This window comes from Lasioglossum baleicum, chromosome 15 (genome assembly GCF_051020765.1).
Source record: "Lasioglossum baleicum chromosome 15, iyLasBale1, whole genome shotgun sequence".
Taxonomy (NCBI): Eukaryota; Metazoa; Arthropoda; class Insecta; order Hymenoptera; family Halictidae; genus Lasioglossum; species Lasioglossum baleicum.
This window is the reverse complement of record NC_134943.1, coordinates 1,779,351-1,801,947: the sequence shown is the minus strand read 5'-3', so window position 1 is coordinate 1,801,947 and position 22,597 is coordinate 1,779,351. Positions and strand designations below refer to the sequence as shown.

At 42.9% G+C, this 22,597-nt stretch overlaps 1 protein-coding gene across 1 annotated transcript; it reads left to right on the top strand.

Annotated features, from left to right (window-relative positions):
- The first annotated feature begins 11,012 nt into the window (after positions 1–11,012).
- LOC143216426 (uncharacterized) lies at positions 11,013–19,073 on the top strand. The gene is made up of 2 exons (XM_076439454.1): positions 11,013–11,526; positions 13,232–19,073. The coding sequence occupies exons 1-2, from the start codon at positions 11,467–11,469 to the stop codon at positions 13,781–13,783; spliced, it is 612 nt and encodes a 203-aa protein (XP_076295569.1). The 5' UTR covers positions 11,013–11,466; the 3' UTR covers positions 13,784–19,073.
- The last annotated feature ends 3,524 nt before the right edge of the window (positions 19,074–22,597 follow it).

Sequence of the window (22,597 nt, the reverse complement as noted above, 5' to 3'; positions counted from 1 at the left end):
ATTTTGTTGAATTCTAAGACTTTTCTTATTTTATATTCGAAGTGCACATTTTTTGTTCATTTTTGTTCATTTGTGGGCCATTTTGCCTACACTAAAAGTCAATTTTTGTTGAAATAATAAATGGTTTGAACGAGTTATTTACTTTTTAGAATATTATATAAAAGTTAGTACCTTATTTTCTTGTACATTCACTTTCTACGTGTATATATGTACAAATGAATGTTCATTGCTAAAAACCTTGAGGTGCCATATCATTTTGACCACCACTGTACATGTGCGATGTTTTCAAAGAAGAAATAATGATACATTTTTTTGTAAGGTTTTCAGAAATATACATACGTCATAATGAACTTGTTTATTAACCCTCATACGCTCCTCAAGTATAGTTGTATAAAAGAGACCAGGATATTAATTCACCCATGTTTGCTCTACACGTGAAATCAACAAATTATGTTCCATTTGTAACGTCACTTTTGAAAGAAATACATCTCACAACATAGACATAAAGAGATTTTACAGTATGTGAAAATAGTAAATGGGTGAATTTTTACCCTGAGGATCGTGTAAGGGTTAATCAGTATAAACGAAAATCTTTTGAAAAACCAAAGGAAATGTAAATCTTGACTATTTACAAAATGGCGACATTAATTGCAGGATACAGAAGCCATGCTGTCGTTTGTTTCATTTTATAAATTAACAAAAGTGCATTTTTACGAAATCTATATATCCACACTAGCAAATAAAAATGGTAAGCGTAACTGATTATACATTTATTGCCAATATACAGCCATACCACGATCTTTTAATGCTGTAGCATTTCACATGAAGTACATACTCTCTTTTAGGATAACTCACGCTGTGATAAGCCGACTAATGTGTGGCGTTAAGTATAAAGAGGTATGCAAAAAAATCACGATCGATAATGTTAATTTTCAGTTGTTAGAACGCAAGGTAGAGGTTTAGAGAGATCCTAGATAACGCGAGTCATGAAAATTCACAATAATGCGTGTGTACATACTTCAAAGTAAACAAAACTAATTTGTAAAGATCAAATTAATTGTTCACGATACATATGATTATCATTAAACAAAGTATATTTACAATGAAGATAAGAGAACGTACAATATCGAATTGCATATTAATTATTCGCGATGCTCATGATTACCATTTAACAAGCTGCTTCCTTTTATAATAAAAATTATTATTCATACAGTTAATAATTTTCTTCTGCACTGCTACATAGTGGAGTAATGTTATCAATTTACCAATTATTCATATGGAGGAGATATTATTATGAAGTTTTGAAAATAATATTATCAATTTACCAATTATTCGTATGGAGAAGACATTATTTTTTAATCTGTGAAGATAACATTTTCATCAGAATATTCGATTAAAATACTAGAATGGTGAGGGAATTGTCGTTCATTCGCAGAGGCCGCATTAAAAAACGCTACTCCGTCCGAATTTGCATGAGCTTTCGCATAAAATTCGCGGCAGTGATCCTTCAATCCGCTAAAACCTATTATGTACACGACTCGGTGAAGGAAGGTACTTAAACATATGCAGGATCGATAGTAGGGCGAAGACGAAGATTCATACGCTAGGTATGCGGAGAAACCATGAGAATACGAGCTAGCTATGGAGTGGTCGAACCGCAACCCCCCATTGTGAATTAATTACCCAGAATTGTTGCAGGGTTTAGGGGGGAAGCCGCTCTATACACCTTGGGTCGCGACAATGCCGAGTCACGATTTTATTAATTCTAACTCGCTTATATCACGCATGCTATGCTATACGTGACTGTCAACAAACGTGAACTAGTAATTTCGATGAAACACGTGAACGGGGACACGTGAGACGGCTCGAACACTCTCATGTCGTTTATTTTACATTTTAAGTGGATAATAACAATGAACCTTAGAACAGTGTATTTTTTCAGCACCTAATACTGGACTTGCTAACTCGATTCATTTTCAAGATATTCCCTAAAGTATGTATATTATTCGAGACGTCTAAATCAACGTTTCCCACAGCTTTTCTGCGATGACATAATATACTCAGATATTAATACAATTATTGCTAACCATTCAGGCAATTTTCACGAAATCTTTTGTCTCTTAGTTTCGTTACAAATATGTTTTGAATGGTAATAATATATGTTTGAATTTAATTATTTTCGTGGCTAGAAGGCAGTTTACTATAAATTGAAATCTCACAATCGAGTAAGATTGAAATAAAATGCAAATAGAATTGATAGATACAGTGTGTAAGTGTTAATAAATCAATTCGCACTCGACGGATATTGATGTCACGATGCAAAATTGAGAAGATAAATTATTCCGTAGGTAGCGTGAAATCAGTGCGTGACGGTTCAGTTGATCTAGATCGATCGCTGGAAATCGGACGACGAAGAGAAGAAATGAAACAAAAGGGACCGTCGATATTACTACGTTCATTCTTTTCTTTTCGTTGGATTTTCTCACAGCCTGTAAGTATTACAACACAAAACTTATAGTCAGCATAATAGAACATGCTACTGTGTACTAATTCAATTCAATTATGTGTGTAATTGTAAATATATAATCATTTCAATTGATGAAATCGATTTAATTTTAACTTAGTAAATTTCACTCTTTTTAAAAGTTCATATCATAATACACGTTCAAGAGTTACCAAGATTTAAGAAATTTTCAGTAAATATTTCAAACTGTTTAAGGTAAAATGATCGATTGTTCTTGAAAGTGGATTATTTAAATAGGTGGAATATTTTATACAATTTGTAGTTCTCTCGAACACTTCGAACTGTTCGAATTGCTAGAACGTCCAAACTACATTTGCTGACCTAGTTTAAATTAGGGGAGACTGAGGAGGATCGATGCATTTTGTAGAAAAATGATCACGTAGACCACTGTAAATAATGTTTCTCAATGATTTCTTCTACATTTAAAGTCAATATTTTTGAACGAAAAATACAAATTTTTGAAACTTAAACGAAGATCAATGTATAAAAAGAAGTTGTCACGTATTATATTCAATATTTAAACAGTAAGTTCCCATTAAGTTGTTGTATTAGGAACAATGGAAGGATTAACAAGTCTACAAGAGGTACCTTCAACAATATGTTTGAAACAATTGATAATGATGAAAATTGTGTGAATGGTTCAAACATTGTCAATTATATAGTTTTAATTTAGCGGAGACACATATTTTCCGACGCAGATAATAATAAAAAGCTTTCTGTACCGTAAGCCAGTGACGAATGCTATGAAAGTAAACACAATCTATACAAACAAGGAGATCAATCCGACAGTTTCTGCTCGCGAAGGGAAATCGACGCACGTCCGCGGCTGGAAAAATCAATCGGATTCAATAATTTGTGTCGTTCAGGTGAAAGTCACTCGGCCCGGTGTAAGACACCCGGAGGGAGTCGTCTCTATACATAGTAATCACTTAACATCTCTCGTGTAACCTATTTTATCGCGATACGCGTCCCGATTGAGAGTTTATCCATGGTTCTCGGTCGCGAGAGGAATCGAGCGATGGGAAATCAAAGGATCTTCCGTTGACTCGACCGGCTACACTTACAGGCGAACGTTTTACTTCGTTCGCTGGGCTCTTGGCCCGTTGTAGGTACAAGATAGAGAACTCATCGACGGAGAAAAAGGCGGCACTTGTCGCGTGATGTGGTAAAGTAACGGGGAAGTGTATTCGCGCGTGGGTGGGGGTGGAATCGTCGGAGGAAGAGAGGTTTCGTCGTCGAAGGGAGATGCGCGGGGATAAGAAGGAAGGGGATGGGAAGAAGCGCACGAAGAAATAAGACGAAATCAAATCGCAGCATCCGCCGAGGCTTATACAGAGCACGCCGTGGGATTTCGCGTGTCCGAGCGAATTTCTAAGTAGTGTCAAGAAACGCGGCCGGGCCACGTTTCGGCTCTCCGTCCTCTTTCCTTCGACTATGTACATTTCAGTCGCGTTTCAAACTGTCTGGAAATAACGCTATCTGTGCTTCAGCGGGATTTACACCGTTCGATACAAGCTTCGGGGACGAGGGTGAAATTCTGAAGAAATAAGATTCCATACAGTCTTGTCTTTTCCCTCGAATGCTGAAATTTTTAATGGCTTGGCAAAGTGAATTGGAGAATCATTGCAATAAGAATACAGTAATGCTTCTATATATGTCAAAAAAATGTGCACGATATTTGTGAACGATTTATCCCCGTTACCTTGAGGTGCACCACGACAACGAGATAATAGTAATCCAATGACGTAACTATTATTAGGTTAATCATTTCTTTATGAAACCATCACCACAACATATTTCTAATATTTTTCTGATTAAAATGATACCAAACACGATAACATTTCGATTATATTTACTTCTTTAATTGACGATTTAATAGAGACTCGATGATCGGAACCGATGACACTCTTTGTTATTCTCATACGCGTTTCACATGTAAACAGTTCAATCTAAAGGCATTGAACACTGTAGCATATTCTATTATTCGAACTCTCGTGTTCATCTGATTGGTACGGATAACCGAGGTTCTACTGTATCTTGAATTATATAAACATGTAAATATGATCCATATTGTATCTTGATCCTTGGTGTCATTTTAATCGAAAATGTGTCATGAATATGTTTTCGTCAAAGATTCATGAAAATATAAATAAAATTAAACAAGTTTTATCATTAGATTTGTATTGTCACACGGTTAATTTATTTAACGAAAATGCAACTAGAGCTAATCATCTACTGATAAAGAATTGTTCGAGCTTGATAAACATACACGAATATCACTAATATTTTTTACATTTCATATAATTTCTGTTTTTATTTCAATGTAGGAACACAGCGCATTTAATGAATGAGAAATTACGTTAATTACCTAACAAACTAAATTTTTTCATTTATCTACATAGTCTAGTTCGTAATAGCTCGGCGCATTCTTGGCGAGTGTCCAGCGAACAGATTCTTGCAATTTCGAGAGATTTCAGTGAGAGAACATAATATACCAGCAGGATCACCGGTATTATATAGAAAACATATAAATATCTTCGTGCACAAATCTCTATACCACCTACAACGATTCCGCTACTCCATAAAAAGCTTTCATACCTTTTTTACATTTCTTTTTCGGATGAATGTAGGTCGCTATTTATAATTAGTAAGTTAGTTCCCCTGGGGCTTTCAGGACATGTATTTGCCAGGTAATTTCAAAGGTAGAGATATGTATAAGTCGCCTCTGAATGACTAACATTGCTTACACAGCCGTCCATAAATCACCGGATGCCTTGTTACTCGAAAGAATATATAAATCGTGGAACAGCATGTTTATAAAACAATCTCACTCGGCTATCTCATTTTTACGTGAAATAGTGATGCAAAATTAAATACATATTAATTACATAGAGTTTGTAATGAACTCGGCTAAATATAGTTAAAAATAAATGAAGCAGATAAAGAATAAAAAATAAATCGTGGAAATCAGGGAAAAGCTTCTGTAGAGTGTGATAAGAAATTTCACATGAAATTAATTGAGTAATGTTTAAAAAATAGACTCATTAACCTACATGATAAAATGTGATTTAAATTACTTATACAATGTAAAATGTTCGTCAAAATACTTATTAACAAATTTCCAGATTTCTCGGTTTGTTTTCTCTACAAACCTAATTATAACAGCTCGTGTTTTAAAAAAATATGTAAAATGAGCTAGAATTAAACATAATTTGGTGATTATAAACACTTGGATGGAAACTGACGTATTTCTATTATACGCTAATTGTGAGATTGTTTCTCCCTGTTAATTGTGAACCGTCTGTATATACATATACAGTGTGCTGTAATATTTAATTTTTCAGCGCAATTGTTATAAAAATAATATGCTCGAAAGTGCGAGTAATTAAATCTCCCACGGAGTTTGACGAGTTTCTATCATTTAACAAACTGACCCGCGTATTTGCACGGAGATCCTCGGCTCTATTTATAACGATTTCCACTATGCTAATTGTGAACGGTATGTATACGTACATCTGCAGATCTGCAAGCCTGGTTCGCATGGTTCGCTGTATTATTATATCGCGTTAGCACGGTGCGCGATAACGTAACTAACAATAAGAAAGCGAGGCAGCGAATCGAACCGAAGACTCCGCGTGTTCAGCCGGGTGACTTCCCGGGAAGAAAGTTGCCGGGAAGGACTGCGCGCGGGTAGTCGAGGGTAATTGTAGATCGTTCTTGACGTTTTCTCTGTGTCTGTTGATAGTAGGCGTCTTCGCAAGGGGCTGTGTTTAGATAAAGAGAATCCAGATCCACACGGATTACTGACTGTGTGACGCAACCACCTAGACGCTGAAGGGGGAACCGTTCGAAGTGACGGGGGTGTACGGACGCGCGAGAAGGGAAAAACAGCAGGGCAAACAGGAAAATAGAAACTCCTAAGCGGTTGTAAGAGAGGCGAGGCGAACAAGAAATCATTGAGAACGACGAAAAGGGGGAAGATAGGACGATTTATTTGAACATTATGTACTTTGGTGTACCGTCTCGTATTATCGATCTTTATACACCAATCAGAACTCTGACCAAATCCAATGCCAATAAACTGTTCAACTTCTCTAATTACAGCAAACTAATGCGTACATTTGAATTTTAGATAAAAATTTGAATTGGAGATAAAAATTTACAAGGTACATCGAATTGATGAAAATTTGCATATTTCTAGTTTAGCTAAAAATACTGACATGCATTCTTTTATTTGATTTATTTGGGGGTGAAATTAATATAGAGGTTCGAAAACCTTTTGAGCTCAATAACTCAGAAATTAAGACGCTATTTTTTTATTAATATAATTACTGAATCATTCAGTTGAAAGAGTTTTCGATCCCTCCCTTTCAGGGATAATTTCGCCCCTTAAACCTATTTATCCGTCGATAAAAAATGCGTTGTATTGTACGATAATTGCACATACCAAATTTCTGTAATTTCTTTGGAACAATTGGATTGTTTAGTCTTAAATTATACACATGAAGGCATCTGAGAAAATTTATACAGAATTTCAGAAAGTCCCTAGTACGACACTTCGTATAATCTGAGTAAACACTGTACCACTAAATGGTTAAAAGGCACTATTTATTGGAACAAATTAGGTCTCGAGCGCAGGCGGGCGGTAAAGCTGTGCAGGCAGGGTGCAAGCATTAAGTTAGGGGAGCGTAGTTTGCATCTATCTCGATTTATCCGGCTGTGATGTCGTGTTATCAAATATTCAATTGGCGCTTCGCTCGCTGACCGCTGCCCGCAACGTTTTATCGGTTCCCCGAGTCCAGGACCTTGGGGAACGGGGTAGTAGCAAGTGGGAGGGATTCGGACGGTAGCCGAACCGGGCAGTAAACAGGAGAGGATCACGAGACTCAAAAGGCTACGAGAAGGAGGACCGCAGACGGTTCCCGGAAAGACGCGAAGGAAAGACAAACACAGAACGGCGAAGGCGAAGAGCCGTCACCTTTTCTTAAAACGCGTCCTGCGCTGGCTCCTCCGGCGAATCGTCCTCACACCAGGAGTGTAGCAGATCGCCGAACTCTCTTCGTCGTACCCTTCGTATCCGGCTGCGTGCTCTCATAGGCGCCGAGCGTTGATGAGTCGAGGCAGGAAGACGCGGAGAGGAAACGAGGGCGTGTAGGATACGGGGGAGGGGTAGGAGGGAGGGCGGGTAAAACGGGGGGGGGGCACGAAGAGGGGGTGTCGGGGGGTGGAGATGGTGGTGTGGGTGGAAACGCGCGGAGGAGTTGGAACGACCGCGAAGAGAATGAGAGGGAGCGGGACAAAGAATCAAGGACAGCAGCTAGAAGAAGAAAGAGACCCCGGGCCGGGGTGGAATGAGTGAGAGACGGAGGTGGCGGAGATGGAATTAATGCACGCACCGGGCCACGCACCCAAACCCCTTACAGGCAGCCAGCCTACTTCGTTATACGACAAGTATAAGAGGAGAGCACAGAGACTTTTATTGATCGCCTGGCAAAAACTCAGGAACCCTCATTTCGTGCTCCGTACCCCCGACTCTTACCCAGCAAGCTTCCACCAACCATCCACCCCCTTCCTCCCCCGCTTTCTCGCACCCCCTCCCCCTCTGTACGACGTCCCCCTTTTGAGGAAAAAGTGGGCTGCCGACGTCGTCGTCGCCGTCGTCGTCCTACTCATCGTTGTCGTTGCCTCCGTTGATACCGGTACTCCTCTCTGTCTCCCGATAATCTTTTACGCTCAGGACGTACGTAACCCTTTCCCTTTCGAAAAATCACCCCGCTTACGTGTTGTTCGCCGCCTGCCGACCCCCCTGCACCTTCACTTCTTCAGGTTCTTTCGTACCCGGCCACCGGCCGCAGCACCTATTCACCCCTATTTTGTAGTTTGCTGTCCTCTCCACCCTTTCGCTCTATCGTCTTTCCTTTTCCGCCTTTTCTCTCACAGCCCAGTACCCGGCCGTCACCGTGATCTTTTCGTCTTTCATTTCTGATCCCGTCTCCCTTGATACTTCTTACTCGCGCCATTATCTACCACCTGCGAGGGCCGAAGAATCCCGGGGCTATGAAGCCACGCGGAATTACGTCGACGCGCTCCGCATGGGCCGTCGAGCCACGGGCCGTATACACCAAATTGTAGATTTCTTTCTCCGGATGTATGCAAAGCTTTCCAACTTGCTTTGTTTCTTTCTGCCCCCTCGGTCCCTTGTCCACCCCCTGCCACCCTCCAACACCCTCGGCTTTTTTTTCTACACTATGATCCTTCTGGTAATTCTTTTTTTCTTCGGTCGGGCAACCGGCAACTTATGGAGCACCGGAGACGATAATGCAAGGGGAAGTCGAAAGTTTTCGGGCGGCCGGGCGGAGTTTAAAGTTTATCGTGCCCGATTTAAAGCGAAGCCCCGTAAAAGCGTCGATAGATGGAAATTATGCGACGAGCTTATAGACAATTCGTACTTAGGGTGATTTTCGAATCCTTTGAACGGAACGGCACCGATAACGGCGCGATCGATGATCATTGCTTGCTAAAGACAGATATGCGTTTGTCTCCTGGATTTGAGGTTTTGGCCCTTTATGCGTTCCCAATAAGAATAAATAATGGTATAGTGAGATATCCTAGAATTAATTAATTCTAAAACCTTGTTCGTTATATAGATATGTTTACTTTTTTTATATTTTCTACGTTGCACACAAGTGTAAATTTATAAAGAAATTACAAAGAAGGAGATGAGACAAATCATTAAATCCGCACCTGTTGGATAACATTAACTTTTAAGGATAAACGATAATGAGAACAAAATTACAAAATAGAGTACGAGACATGGCATGTAGTGATGGTGTCTGCAAAAATAAGGAAATAGAACAAAGAAGTTTTTTCAGCTGACGCTTCGTTTACCAAAAAATCGAATTTGAAAATTCGTTGGTTACTCCGCTGTCGAATAGGAATCCTTTCACGCGTCTGACCATGGCCAACCAATTCTACTTCTGGCGAATGCTAGGACACAATGCAAATGATTAACCTTTGCAGCCAGAGATATTTTAACTTGAAAATTAAACATTTCCGACCTAGAATAATTCCATTGCATATGATTTTTTTCATTTGTGGATATGAAATTAATATACTATGTCATATAATACTTAAATGTGTAGTAATTGATTAGATACTAACATATTTAATAATGTAAACAATATTGTGAATAAGAGTCACCCCTCGACTGCTAAGGGTTAATACGACTAATCTGACTAAAACATGGTGCAATATACTAAATAAATTATTGGTTTTTTTTAAATTAAAATGATTTAAAATAATCCACGAACGTAGACGAAAAAATTATAATTTGTTAGAAAATATGAGAAAGAACAGAAAGATGGACAGAGAATAAATGGCGACTGTGTTAAAATGTTTAAACTAAGATCTATAAATGTTAACAAATTTTCAAAATAAGTTGAAGAAATATCTAAATATAAAACGCGATCGATTCCCGAGGAAAAATCGAAATATTCGGGAAGCAAAAAGCTCACGAAATATTCGCCCCGAAAGACACGGTATAAAGCTCGGTGCGATGTAAGATACCGATCGGGGAGAACGTGTTGTTGAAAGAGAGAGGGCGAGACTGTAACAAACAATAGAAAGGTAGTCTTGGCGGACAATAGCTCGTGTGGAACAAACACATCTTACCCGTTCACCGTTTCTTACCCTTCCCCTGTCCGACCGCCCCCACAGCAGCGTCCCCTTGCACACAAACCAGACCATCGTTTCGGGGTACATTCTCCTCTGGACTTCACATACTTACGTTTTTAAGCTTTAAAAGCTCTATTGCCTCTGTGCGTCCTATAGACAACCAGGAACAATAGGATGGACAGGAATTGTACTCACGACAATGTTCCGCCATAATTTTTGTATTTAAACCGGAGATGCGTGAACCGCCGGAGTTTGCAGTTGCGTGCATCCCCGACAATGGGCACTCGTTTTGAGGTTTTTTCACGCTGATTTTCATGCCATTTAGAACATTTATTCTTACGTTAAATGTTTCGAAAAAACATATTGCATACAAAATTACGATAAATATTTCTTTCTCGCTTTTCCTGAACTAACATTGCATAGAAACAGTGGAAAGTTTTTAAAACTGACCCGGTTTTTAAAATTAAGGATTATTTATGCATTTAAAATATTTAGAAGGTTTAAATATACTGTTGTAGTATTTTCAACTTATTCATATGGTTGAGAAGAGAAATAGAGAGACTGTGGATCTTTATGCATGTATGAAGGAATTTGTTGGGTGAAATGTTAAACAGTAAAAGATTTTAAATATTCCAGAATGTTGTATTGTTGCTTTTAATATAACAAAGTCGTTAAGGGATGAAATCAATTTTTATGTTACACCAGCTTTCCACAATCAATACAAAACATTTTTATTTTGCATGAAGATCCGCAGTCTAGAAATAAATGTATTTTTAGACTTATTTTTAAATGTATATTTAAATGTATTTTCAGATAATTTTTATTTTCCATAGAAGTCTACTTTTAAATAGGTACTGTGAAGACATTAGAAGAATTAAGCTATATTGTTACAATATTCTTGACTTACTAAAATTATTACAAGAAGAAACACATGTTTATTTCATTTCTGTGTTTAACATTTGATTTAAAAAATGCGCAGTTTGAGGATCCATAGGCATGAATTTCGGAATCTATGTGCTTTTTAACTTGGGATTTCAAACCTGAAGAGTCCCTAATATATTTTCTCAAATTCTGGTTCTCTTGGCGAGGCTTCCAACAATCCTTTTTTTCGTCCGAGTCTTCAAGTCTCGGTTTACTTAAATTTGAGTCTTCGTGAGTTGTAGATTCGGAAACTCAAGTCTGAGTGATGTGTGCATCGACAGGTCGGAGTAGAATGGAGCTGGTAACAGCGAGTTGAAGAGGACTGAGGTGGACTAAAGCGGTTTGCAATGAACTGGATCGGATTGGTGCGAGTTGAAGCGAGTTGGAGTGGATTGGAGCGAAAGAAGGTAACTCAAAAATTCCAAACTCATTCAGTGCTTTTTGTAGCGAATACGCTGACAATGCTCCCATCGTTCTTTGAACGAACAAAAGGCCTTCTTTAATATTATCTTTGAAATATAGATTTTTAGCGTTTATATTTAGCCAGTAAATTGGCTGACGCGTCTGACCATGATCAGCTAATTCTACTTCTTGTGAACGCTGGGACACGCGAGTCCATCGAACTTTCAAACTCAGTTTTCTTGAAAACGAAGCTTCAATCGACAAAAATGTTGTTCGCACTTTTTTACTTATTTTTGCACATAAAATCATCTCTTGTCCACTTATACCTACTGTCCTGAAACACCCTCTATGTACGCGTTCGTTTACCTGTACTTAAAATGTATGAATACTGTGTTTGTCTATTATGTGATAATAAATATTGCTCATACCGTTCGAGAATAACAGCAAGATTCTAGAGAGGAAATCCTAAACGAAAAAACAGTATTCTTTTTTCTCGACCTATTTGTTCACGTAGATTCACCTCTCTGCGGCTTGTACCACCAGATCGGTGACACTCGGTATAAAAATAATTTAATAAATTCACGGTAAAAACTTTCTACGATCTCTCTCGCCTTATCACGGGCCATCGTAAGAAGCGATTCGGCCGAACCAGAAAAGTCGCGAGTTCCCGGCGTGTGACCGGGAAACTTTGAAAGACGCACGTTGTCTTTCGCCGGAAGTTCTGCTCACGATCAGCGCGGCGTGCACAAGCGTCCCGGTCGTCGTCGCGACCCTACTGCAGATTCTACGTACAGCGTCGAACCACGAATTCCTGGCCGACTAATTACTTAATTTACCGCGGTTGAAGTTCATGGTGTAATTTGATGGTGAACCACGGGGCGAGTGCTTATCTGCGTAGCGTTTACAAATGACAAGCGTCTCCGAAAATCAAACACACAAAGCAAGCCGCGAAAAGCGTTGAAATGCCGGGTAGAGCAGAAACGGGAGGGTAAGAGGAGGTAGTTGGGGGTGGGAAGGCAAGGGGGGTAAGAGCAAAAATGTAGAAAACCACAAAAGATTTCAATCTGTGGGTCTTTGTAGGAGCAAAGCGTTTGCACGTGCACACAGAGTCGGCGTGCTCATTCACGTACGGGACACCCACGCGGCACCGTGCGTACAGAGCGCAACTTGTACCTAGCCGAGCAAAGTACTCTGTCGGTGCTCCTTATTGTCATACACTCGGCTCCCCGGGCTGCTGTAATAATAATTAAAGTTCCGTGCACACAATCATAGTAATGGCCGCCGGTGGCACCGGTGTTGTCCGCCACGGCGTCGACGAACGGCCAGACGCTCGAAACGAGAGGAGCGAACGCGAATAACCCGACGGACGGCGCAGCCCAGTGCCGTCACACTTGAGTGCACGGGCTCACCCCTGCTCTCTCTCTGCCGCGCACCAAACCAAGGAGAACGATGACGACGAAAGGCGCAGGGGTTGAACGTTGTCGACGATAAAGAAAGGAAAAGAGAGATGGACACGGGAGAGAGGCGAAGGTGTAGCTCTGCACCAAGGAGAAGGGATATGGTAGAGGCCACGGAGTGCCGTTCGGCGCGGTGGTGGCGGTGGGACGGGGGGGAGGGCGGGAGGGTGGTAGAGGGGTGGATGCTGGAGGTTGGAGAGGAATACCTCCTGGAAATATTCTAATAAGCAAAATTTTCGCTTTTGTGTTTAAGAAAAGAGAAAGAAGTGGCGGGCGAGCACCGTCGTTCGAGGCCGATGGGAGAAACGGAGCGAGACATAGGAGGTGGGACCGGTGCGAGAAAGAACGAAAGAAAGCTCCGAATGAATCCTGGCGCTCTGGCTGTACTCTTCTGGTAGTCGCGATGTTGATGGTGGTGGATAGCGATACCGGTCTTCAAGGAGTTAGAACGTGGAAGGGGAATAGGAACAAGGAAATGAGAGGCAGAGAAAGGGAGACGGATGGATATAGCGCGGGTAAGAGTTCGACGGATGAAGAAGAGGAAGAAGAAGGCGAAGAAGACGGACCGAGGCAGGGAGTTGAGTTGGTCGTATTGTCTCAGCGGGGTGGTTGCTCGCGGGCCGCGGGGATCGAGGGGACATCGCGGAGAAGCAGGCGAGCGCGCGAGGGGGGTTGGTCGGGTTACCAGAGGGATGAGAACGGGGATGAGGAGGGGCAGGAGGTTAGGCAGCCGAAGGAACGAAGTGGGTGGAAGAAGAAGCAGAGGCAGAAGAAAGAGAAAAGAAGAGGGCGACCGGGAGGGTAGGGTGCGGGGCTTTAGCGGCGAAGGGGGTAAGACGCTGCATGAAGGGTTGGAAATGTAGATAGAATTTCTTCATTTCACGTCCTTCGCCCCACACCCTCCCTGCTCACCCTCGTCGACCGCCACCGCGATCTCTACCCTCCCCCTCCATCCTCTTCACCGCCCTCCTTCTTCGTCTTTTCCTATGCTCCCTTTTCTCTTCTTTCCGCGCCATCCCCTACACACCCGCACCTCCTCGACGCCCTCACCAACCCCCGACCCTCTCCTCTCATTTCACCCATCCCCGCCATTCTTTCTCTTAAGACTCCGCGGCAGAGGAATCGTTAAAATCTGGCCGTACCCTCGGTACCCACCCTACCTTGCTACCCTCCAATGACCTTCTTCTCTCTCGCACTCCGTGCTCATAGGAATTTTTCCTCCTTTCACTCGTTGCCTGCCGACGGAGCTACTGCCGCCCCCCTTTCACCCCCCTCATCCACCCTCCTCCCCCACAGTCGCCAACCCTTGAATGCCGCTCACTCACTACTTACTTTCACGGGTGGTTCAGAGGGATCCGTGGGGGAGGTAGGAGGACCATTGGGTCTCCTGGAGGATAGTGTTCCGGTATTAATCGGATGGAGAGGCTTGTATGGAAATTTTCAAGATATCCTGAACCATTATCTTTCCAAGAGTCGCGTCGATCCGATCGATGATTAGCGATCGGCGTCATTAAACCTCCAACTGCAACTTTCCTCCATATTTTCATATTTTGTGCACGGAATATTCTTCATCTTTCTATTACACTCTCCTCGGAATGCGTAAACTAATGACTAATGGCTTAATTAATGTTACAGCATCATGTAAAAATCATAAAGTCTTTTGCATTACAACATCGTTGACTCTCGTGATAAAGGTTTGAAACAAAAATAAATTCTATTTTGTTGTTGACGTTGTGTGGTCATTCGTGATTGCATATACAATAAAGATAAACTTCTTGCTTCTTCTAAGAAACTATAAAATAAATCGTAGTTCAAGAAGTTGATTTAGGCTCGATAAAAGATAGCTGGAAATTTTATCCAATATTTCTATACTTAAAATATAAGATTTTGATTTCTGGTGTGATTGGCCTTTCATATTTATGTACATTAATTATACAGTTCTCTTTTCAGTAATGGCTGCGACTTCCGTTGTACACTGCACTAAAAATAATTTCATTTAGCTCGTTTGATATGCCAATTATTTGTAAGGTTAGGTGTAACATCGTGATTTAATTAAACTGATAATGTCTCAGGAAATCGAAACGTAACGTAGAACCGCGGGGTAGAATATCTATAAGCAATTACGTAGTGCTAACTTGCCGCGTGCCACCACGTACACTTTCAACACCATTAGAACAAACGACGTCATCAGAGTGCGGAACATTATAATTTTAATTAAGCAGGTTTGCTCTTAGGTGGTTTGAGTTCAACGCGCTGGTTTTCGAAGTAGTAAATCAGTCTCCGAAGTTCACGACGTGGCGCACGGATTTAGGGTCAAAGACGATCGCGTCGTCGGCTCCGCTTCCTCTTTTGCTCCCTCGGAGCAAGGCAAGGGGCAAGGGGTAACCAGAGTGTTTTCGAGCGACGCTCAAGGGTTATTGTTTCGGGTACTGTGAATTTACATTATTTCCTCCGACCGGTCTCATTGTTCGTTCATTTTTGAACATTGCATTCTCAGTCACGAATTCGTCGTTGTTCTTGCGTCTCACGATACATTTGTACAACCGTAATTACTGGTGCGATGCCGTACCGCGTTTTTCGTAATTAAAATCAGTCATCCCCCCCACCTCCCTCTCTCCCTCCCTCCCTCCCGCCCCCCTTCTATCCTTGCGCCCATTTATGCTACTCACATTGTCACGAGCGGAACCTGCTGCCAAATTATCTTTATTATCGCATTCGTTATGTCCTTTAGCGTGAACTGCCTTCGAACGTATTCTTACCGAGGCCTTACCGGGTCTTTTCCAATTTTAGTTACATCCACTTTTCAAGACTTCGCATTTGGAAAATTGGAAATGTGGGTTATCGCGAAAATTTGCATCACTTTTATGCGATAAAAAAATATTCCCATGTAAAAATGAACCAGCCACTGCAATTCGTTAGTTTCAGCTATTTTGCATAAGAAAAGTGTTTTGTTAATGGTCCCAATCTACCGACTTCATCACACAGTGAACAGAATGCTTGTAAAAATATTTATAAGTTTACTCATCTTATTAGAAACGAAGAAAATACAAATTTTATGCTTATGATTTGTTAATTAAGCAAATCATAACATTGGATGCGGTCAATTATACTAAATATGTCTTACCATCGAGTGATGTATAAATTATATTATGTATTTACGACAAAAATGAGTAGCTGCAGGTTGACAGACTATAAGGATTTCAGTTGCATAAAGTGATTAAAGCACGGTAAACATTCTCAAGTGGCTCCTACATAACAAATGCAGAAAACGTTGTAGTTATGAAACATATTGTTTTCAATATACAGACACGTTTCTGCCTTACGTCATAAAACACCGTTCCATTCGATCCGTTTGGTTGGGTTATTTACAACAACGAGTTCCGGCGCAGCGTCACGGTGCAAGCGGGAGGGATGAATAGAAAATAAAAAACGTGTCAAAGTTTGCTATCCCGGCGAGGAACTTGTAAAAGGCTTATTACTTGGCGTAATAAATCAACAACAACTCTCTCGAAACACGTAATCGCCCCGCGAAGAAACCGCCGGCTTTAATATCGCTACAATAAATTTCTGAAGAGCGGATGACATTAATTAAACTCGTCCATGTTCGTAACGCATTCAACAGTCGTCTTTTACATGGGCCAGCCAACAAAAGTGACTTGACGTCGCGTGTAACCCGCGGATGTCGAGATGTCTCGAGCATCTCGCACGACCGATTCTCTCATCTCGGTAGCTGGTGTCCTTTGTCTGAACTTTAACAAAGTCAATTCGCGGTAAAAAGCCTCGGCACCTGTAATTATTTGCGTCTACGCGTGTACAGGCGTTCGCGGAGAGAAAAGAAGATGGCACGACGCGCGAGATCGTGTACAGAGGGTTCAAGGGTGGCGCAGGATTCTCCCTCTCCCGATTTGCGTGAAAAATATGTAAAGTATTGATTGCATTTTATAATTACTTGGGAGTCGTTCGTCTTAGCTACCCTATCCACTCTCGTCCCCCTCGACCTCACCCTCCTTCACGTTCTTGCACCCTTCGCTACCATCCACCCCGTCGATCCTTTTTCTCTCTTTCTCTCTCGCTCTTTCCTTCTCATCCCGGCGTAGCGTTCCCCCTGTCGTGTACTCTTTCAGACGTTTCCTTCTCCTTCGGACAAGCAGAAAACGCGCGCCAACGCTCGCTCGCTCGCTCGCTTGCTCGTTCCTCGTTATATCCGTGTGTACTCTGATGCGTTTATGCCCGAATAAGCGGAGAGATAGTCCTGGCCCCGGCTCCTCTGCTTTCTTAGGTCCGCGTTTCGCGCGGTGCGTGCGTGCGGAGCTCAAGTTAAAGCTGAAGCTCCCCCCGGTGAACCAGAATGTTTGAAAAATCGGGGAGAGCCGCCTTCCAAGCGAGTCGGAAGGCCTGTGCCCGTGTACGTGTAATTAAAACGTTGTTCGCGTGGGCGTTCCGTTCAAGGGCGAGTGTTCCTCCGTACCGTGCTGTCGGCTCGGCATTCCGAGAATCATGCTCCCGCAGATAAAATTACGTTATCACGGCCGATCATTCCGCGAGGGATTCGATCGAGCATTGTTGCCTGCGTTTCGTTTCAAAGCTGCGAACGAAAGTTCACTCTACCTTCCGGCGACGGCGGGGGATTGGATCCGAGCGAGACAAGGACGGAAAGTTCGGCGCAAAGCAGCTCGAAAGGTACAATTAAGATTTATCTAGTAGCGCAAGGCGGACTGATTAAAAGTTGGAATGGTACTTTACAAACACTCCATTAATAAACACGGTTTTAGGAAGACGCCGAGCTCCCGGTAGTTTTTACAGCGCGATCGACGCGCGCGCGCGCCCCTGTCGTTGCACTTGTCAGCCGTTTCGGGTTCGAGAGCTTATTGCGTTTAGCGGGCGCGCGATGGCTGTGCGAAAAATGGTAATGTCTTGGAAGTTCGCTGTGCGTGGTCAGCTGTCTCTCTTCGCGAATTTATAATGAGAATCTCCCGGACAAGCATGTACAATCTATCTACAAAATGTCTATGAAATCTCCGATAGAACGATAACAATAAAATACGATTTTGTTTCAGTTTCATGGAAATTAATAACATACATATATTTAGTAGATTTCGTGCGAAATCCGTATCACGAGTCTGACACGATATTATAGTACTAGGAGTTAGTAGTGATGGAGGGAGGGTTGAGTGTACAACGAATGTAACGTGTGTTGACTATTCATCACTTATTGTGCGAACCATTTCTGTGATACGGAGTTGAAATATTTTTGAATGTGCTGTTTTCTTTGAGGGTGTGTGATGGAAAATGAGGACTCACGTATAACAATTTTATGTCGCATGTAAAATAAATTAATTGATGTTGAACCTGCAAAATTCATTAAATCAATTTCCACAGAATCAATTAAAAACATTTACATATCCAAATGTGTATGTACATGTATTTGTTTGTACCACCGATTACACTAAAATTAGCAAGTTGCGCATAACTTTGGGGTATGATGCCTGCGTACTACCGTTTCCTTATTAATACATTTTGCCCATACATTGTGGGCGATCAATCGGAGTGCAATACAATTCATTAAGGATCGATACAGTCTCATTTCCTCGTTATTTGGCGAGATTCATCGCAAAACCGTGAAACTATAAAACGAGGAGGTCGAGACGGATAATTGAGAGACAGAGCGGGCCCGCGACGGCCGGGCAAATGAATACTAAGTCATTCCCAGGAACAGCTATCGGTGTTAATTACTCGATCACTACGGCGCGGCAGCCCCAATCTTACACGCGGTTATCCAAGTTCCGCGATGGACAACTCCCACCGGGGGGGCCGACGAAGCCGGCGTTCGCCGTGGGGGCGGTCGTCGCGCGCGGAAGAGAACCAGAAACCTATCGCGCGCAATAATTCGTCGCTTCTCCGGGATTTAAGACGAATGAATCTTACGTTTACGCGCGAGACTGCTAGGAGTGGAATATCGGAAAGGTAAGGAAAAGGAGAGAACCGTGGAACAGGAGACAGGAGACGGGAGGGGGTGGGTGAGGGTGGAAGAGAGGAAAGTTGCGGGGGCGGCGGGCAAACGAGAGGAAAGAGAGGAACGAAGCTGCGGGGCGACGCGGCGGAGGGTGAATTCGAGGCGTGAGTAGCGGGCCAGGAGAGTGGCCTCGGGTAGGGGTGCGTGGGGGGCAGGTGCGGGGGAGGAATGGTGGTAGCGAAGGAAAGGGTAGGTAAAGAGGGCCACTGTTTTTACCAACCAACCTGCGACTGCCGCGCACTCATTTACTCTTGGTAAACTAACACCGTCTCACTTGGTCGACGCTCACACCCGTCTATTCCCTCACACGGTTTCCTTGGCAGCGTGCGAGTCGTAGGCCCCTCTGCGAGCCGGGGCTGAGCGCGACCCCCTAACGGAGACAAACGTGGCCACGCATTACGCATCGAATCGGGAGAGATCAACGGTCCAAGTCGCGAAAGTCGAAGTAGAGACCCGGCGGACTGATGGGACCAGCGAAAAGAAGGACCGGATATGCGTCCGAGTGGTTGCGTGGGCGGTCTGGTTGAATGGTCATCGCTCGAATCGTCCGACGGGTACACCTGTCAACGGCATGAGACCAGGTCCGTCGAGGATCCCAGGACTCGTTGGCCCAGGGTTTGTAATGACGCGTACAAGGATAGGCGCAGAGGTTCGCGGACGGGGCGCACAGCGTGTGCTTGTAGCGGGTGGCATCAGGAGGATGTGGGGGTGGAAGGGTGCCGGAAGTAAGAGGAAGAGGCAACGGGAACGCACGTAAGGGTTTTCTCGGTTTCTTACAGCGAAGGAGTGGGAGTTTGGCGGAGGTTGGAGCGCGTGGGGCCAACAGGGGGGCCAAGAGGCGGGCGGGCAAGCGGGCGAGCGGGCTGGCGCGGGGGTGCGGGGTTGCGGAGGGTGGCCAGGGGGGAGAACGAGGGGGTGGGCGAGCGAGTGGGTTGAGGGTAGAGCAGCTCTGCCTAGAAGTTGCGCCCAGCATTTTAATCGATTTCATTTGCGCGCATGTGAGTGAGAGTGAGCGGGCACCGGGGTTGAGACAGAGAACGGAGTCGCGGGCTTTCAAGGGAACGCGAGACGAGTGAGCGGGGCCACGAGCGAGCGAGAAAGAATGAAAGGGAGACAGAGTGAAAGAAAGAGAAAGGGGGAAATAACGGAAAGAGAGAGGGAGAGGAAACGAGCGAATCGAAAGAGCGAGTCTGTTGCCGTACCGAGGGAGACGACGGAAACGAAAGACCGAGGGAAAGAGAGAGCACGCTCGCTCCTCCGGTGTATAAACCTTTCTTTGTTTTGCTTTGCTTGCGTCATTAGGGGTTGGGGATGGATGAGGCGAAGGCGGCGGCCGGGTGGCGGGTGTACCGGTGGGAGGGGGGAGGGGGAGGGGAGAAGGACTCCACGGGAGAGGGCGTGGTTCTTCTGCAATCTACATATAGGCATCCCGTGCAGACGACTTTCGTACGTATGTACGTATGTGTATGTATGTTTGTGGGAATGCACGTGTGTTCCCTCCGTAGGTGCACATGGTATGCCCCGGAATTCCCTGTCCGTGAGACCCGTCGCCATCGCCATCGCCGTCGTCGTCGTTGTTGGCGTGTCCCTACTTATAATTCGCATGATGAGCCGACACACGGTGAAGTTAAAACTTTGCCATGTATCTCGGTGGCTCGAGCGCAGCCAACCCCTCCTTTCCAATTCCTTCTAAAGGTCGTTAGCCATACGAGGGACTCCGCTTCGTATTCGTATTTTGCGTTCGAGGAGAAACTGCGAAACTACAGTCGCGTGTAGTGTTGTCGCCGCGGCACCGTATCCAAATTTATGCCAACTTTTTCCGAGGTTTCGTGCGCGCCCTTGATACACGAGCTGATGAGGATTCGACAAATAAGCGGGATACGTCGGGAACGGCATTCGCTAGCCAGCGAAATTGATCCCGTGACTTCTTACCGATACGCAAACTGCTTTAATAAATCAATATTCGGTTCGGGTCCGATACACCGCAGGCATGCCGGTTTCGGTATATAAGTTGTTCGGTCTCTAACGAGCAGATTGAAATTTTCACTTCATCTTCCGCGACGTCGTGAAACGTTATCTTGTTGGTCCCGCATAAATAGATTGACACTTCGGGGAGTAATATTGCGCGGAGATCCGATTGCGCCGGTAGATTGTAAATAAGTTCGAGTAACTTGTCTGTATTGGATGTCGACGTCGACAGTCTCGGTAAATAGACACCAAACATTAACCCTAATACGAGCGGATAACGGCCGCGGTCTCATAAGTCGCGTACGCGCGTGCCATGGTGCAATTTAAAAATTCAGAACTTCGGAATTAGTCTTCCGCCGCAGGACGCAATCCATCTTCGATCTCTCTGCATAGAACTTCATGTTAGAGTTCACTTCCGCGCCGGGCATAAATTTTCCAATGAAATTTTTCACGAAATTCAAAGTTTTATTCGAGACGTACGACATTCGTGTACATTTGACATTTCATTCATTCATTTATTTCGTTCGCGTAATTGTCTAATCAATCGCGGTAATTACTGTCTTCATATCAAATTGTAACTGCAAGGTTTGTATTGTAGAAGTATTATTTATACGTACGTGGTATTATATAGAAACATGTTGAAATCTTCATCAATCATCTTCTATCTTTCTTTTACTGGAGACCTAACTTTTCACTGTTTTTCTACAATATATAGATTGCCCCTGAATGTTTATTTGCCTTCTTGAGATTTGAAAGCATGTTCACCAAACGCTTTGGCATATGCTGGCAAGGACCCGCTGTACATCTGTCTAAATCCAATATCGGAGGTTAAATGACGCGATACTTAACGCGGAGGAACAACACTCACATCGATGCCGGCGGAAGCATAAGCTGAAGAAGATTAAATGGGAGTGCCGAATAAGTTAGAAAATAGATGTATACTTTCTTTGCGACGTTAATTGGTATATATAGACGTTAACACAAGAATATTAATTGCAATATTAGTAGCTTGATAAGTAAAATTTCCTATTCCATGCGAAACCCGGATTTGCAAATAAACACTGAGAAGAAATGGTTATCCGTATCGAGAATATATTCACATTCGAAAGTACGTAATTTATGTCAACACTATTAATTAACTTTTTTGCTTTCAAAGTTAAGAAGACCGTGATAGGGCATTCCAGAAACTTTCTATCCTAGAGTTCATAGATCTCAAGATTTTCTCGATATAATCATAATAAATGTAAATATGTGTAACTATTTATATTATCATGCAAAATGTTTCATTAAATTTCTTGTATAATCGTGGTGATGAGGTTCTTTACTTGTTAATTTCATTGCACAAGTGATAAACATTTATACAACTCTGCTGTGCATTATAAAATTTCCATAATGATGACAAGTCAATAGTATTTACGTAACACGCTTTCAAACCCAATTGTAATGCCTTATTCATGATTTATTATATTTGTTTGTCCGTTGTATTTCTCTCTCCATATTTCAGCGTTTTTCCCATTACCCACTCTATGTATATTGCTGTTATCATTTATCATGCTAATCGTTTTTTAAAAAATAAAAGTCTGCTGTATGCGTTCTAACTTTCCATAATAGTGTTGATATAAGAAGTAAATACAAAAT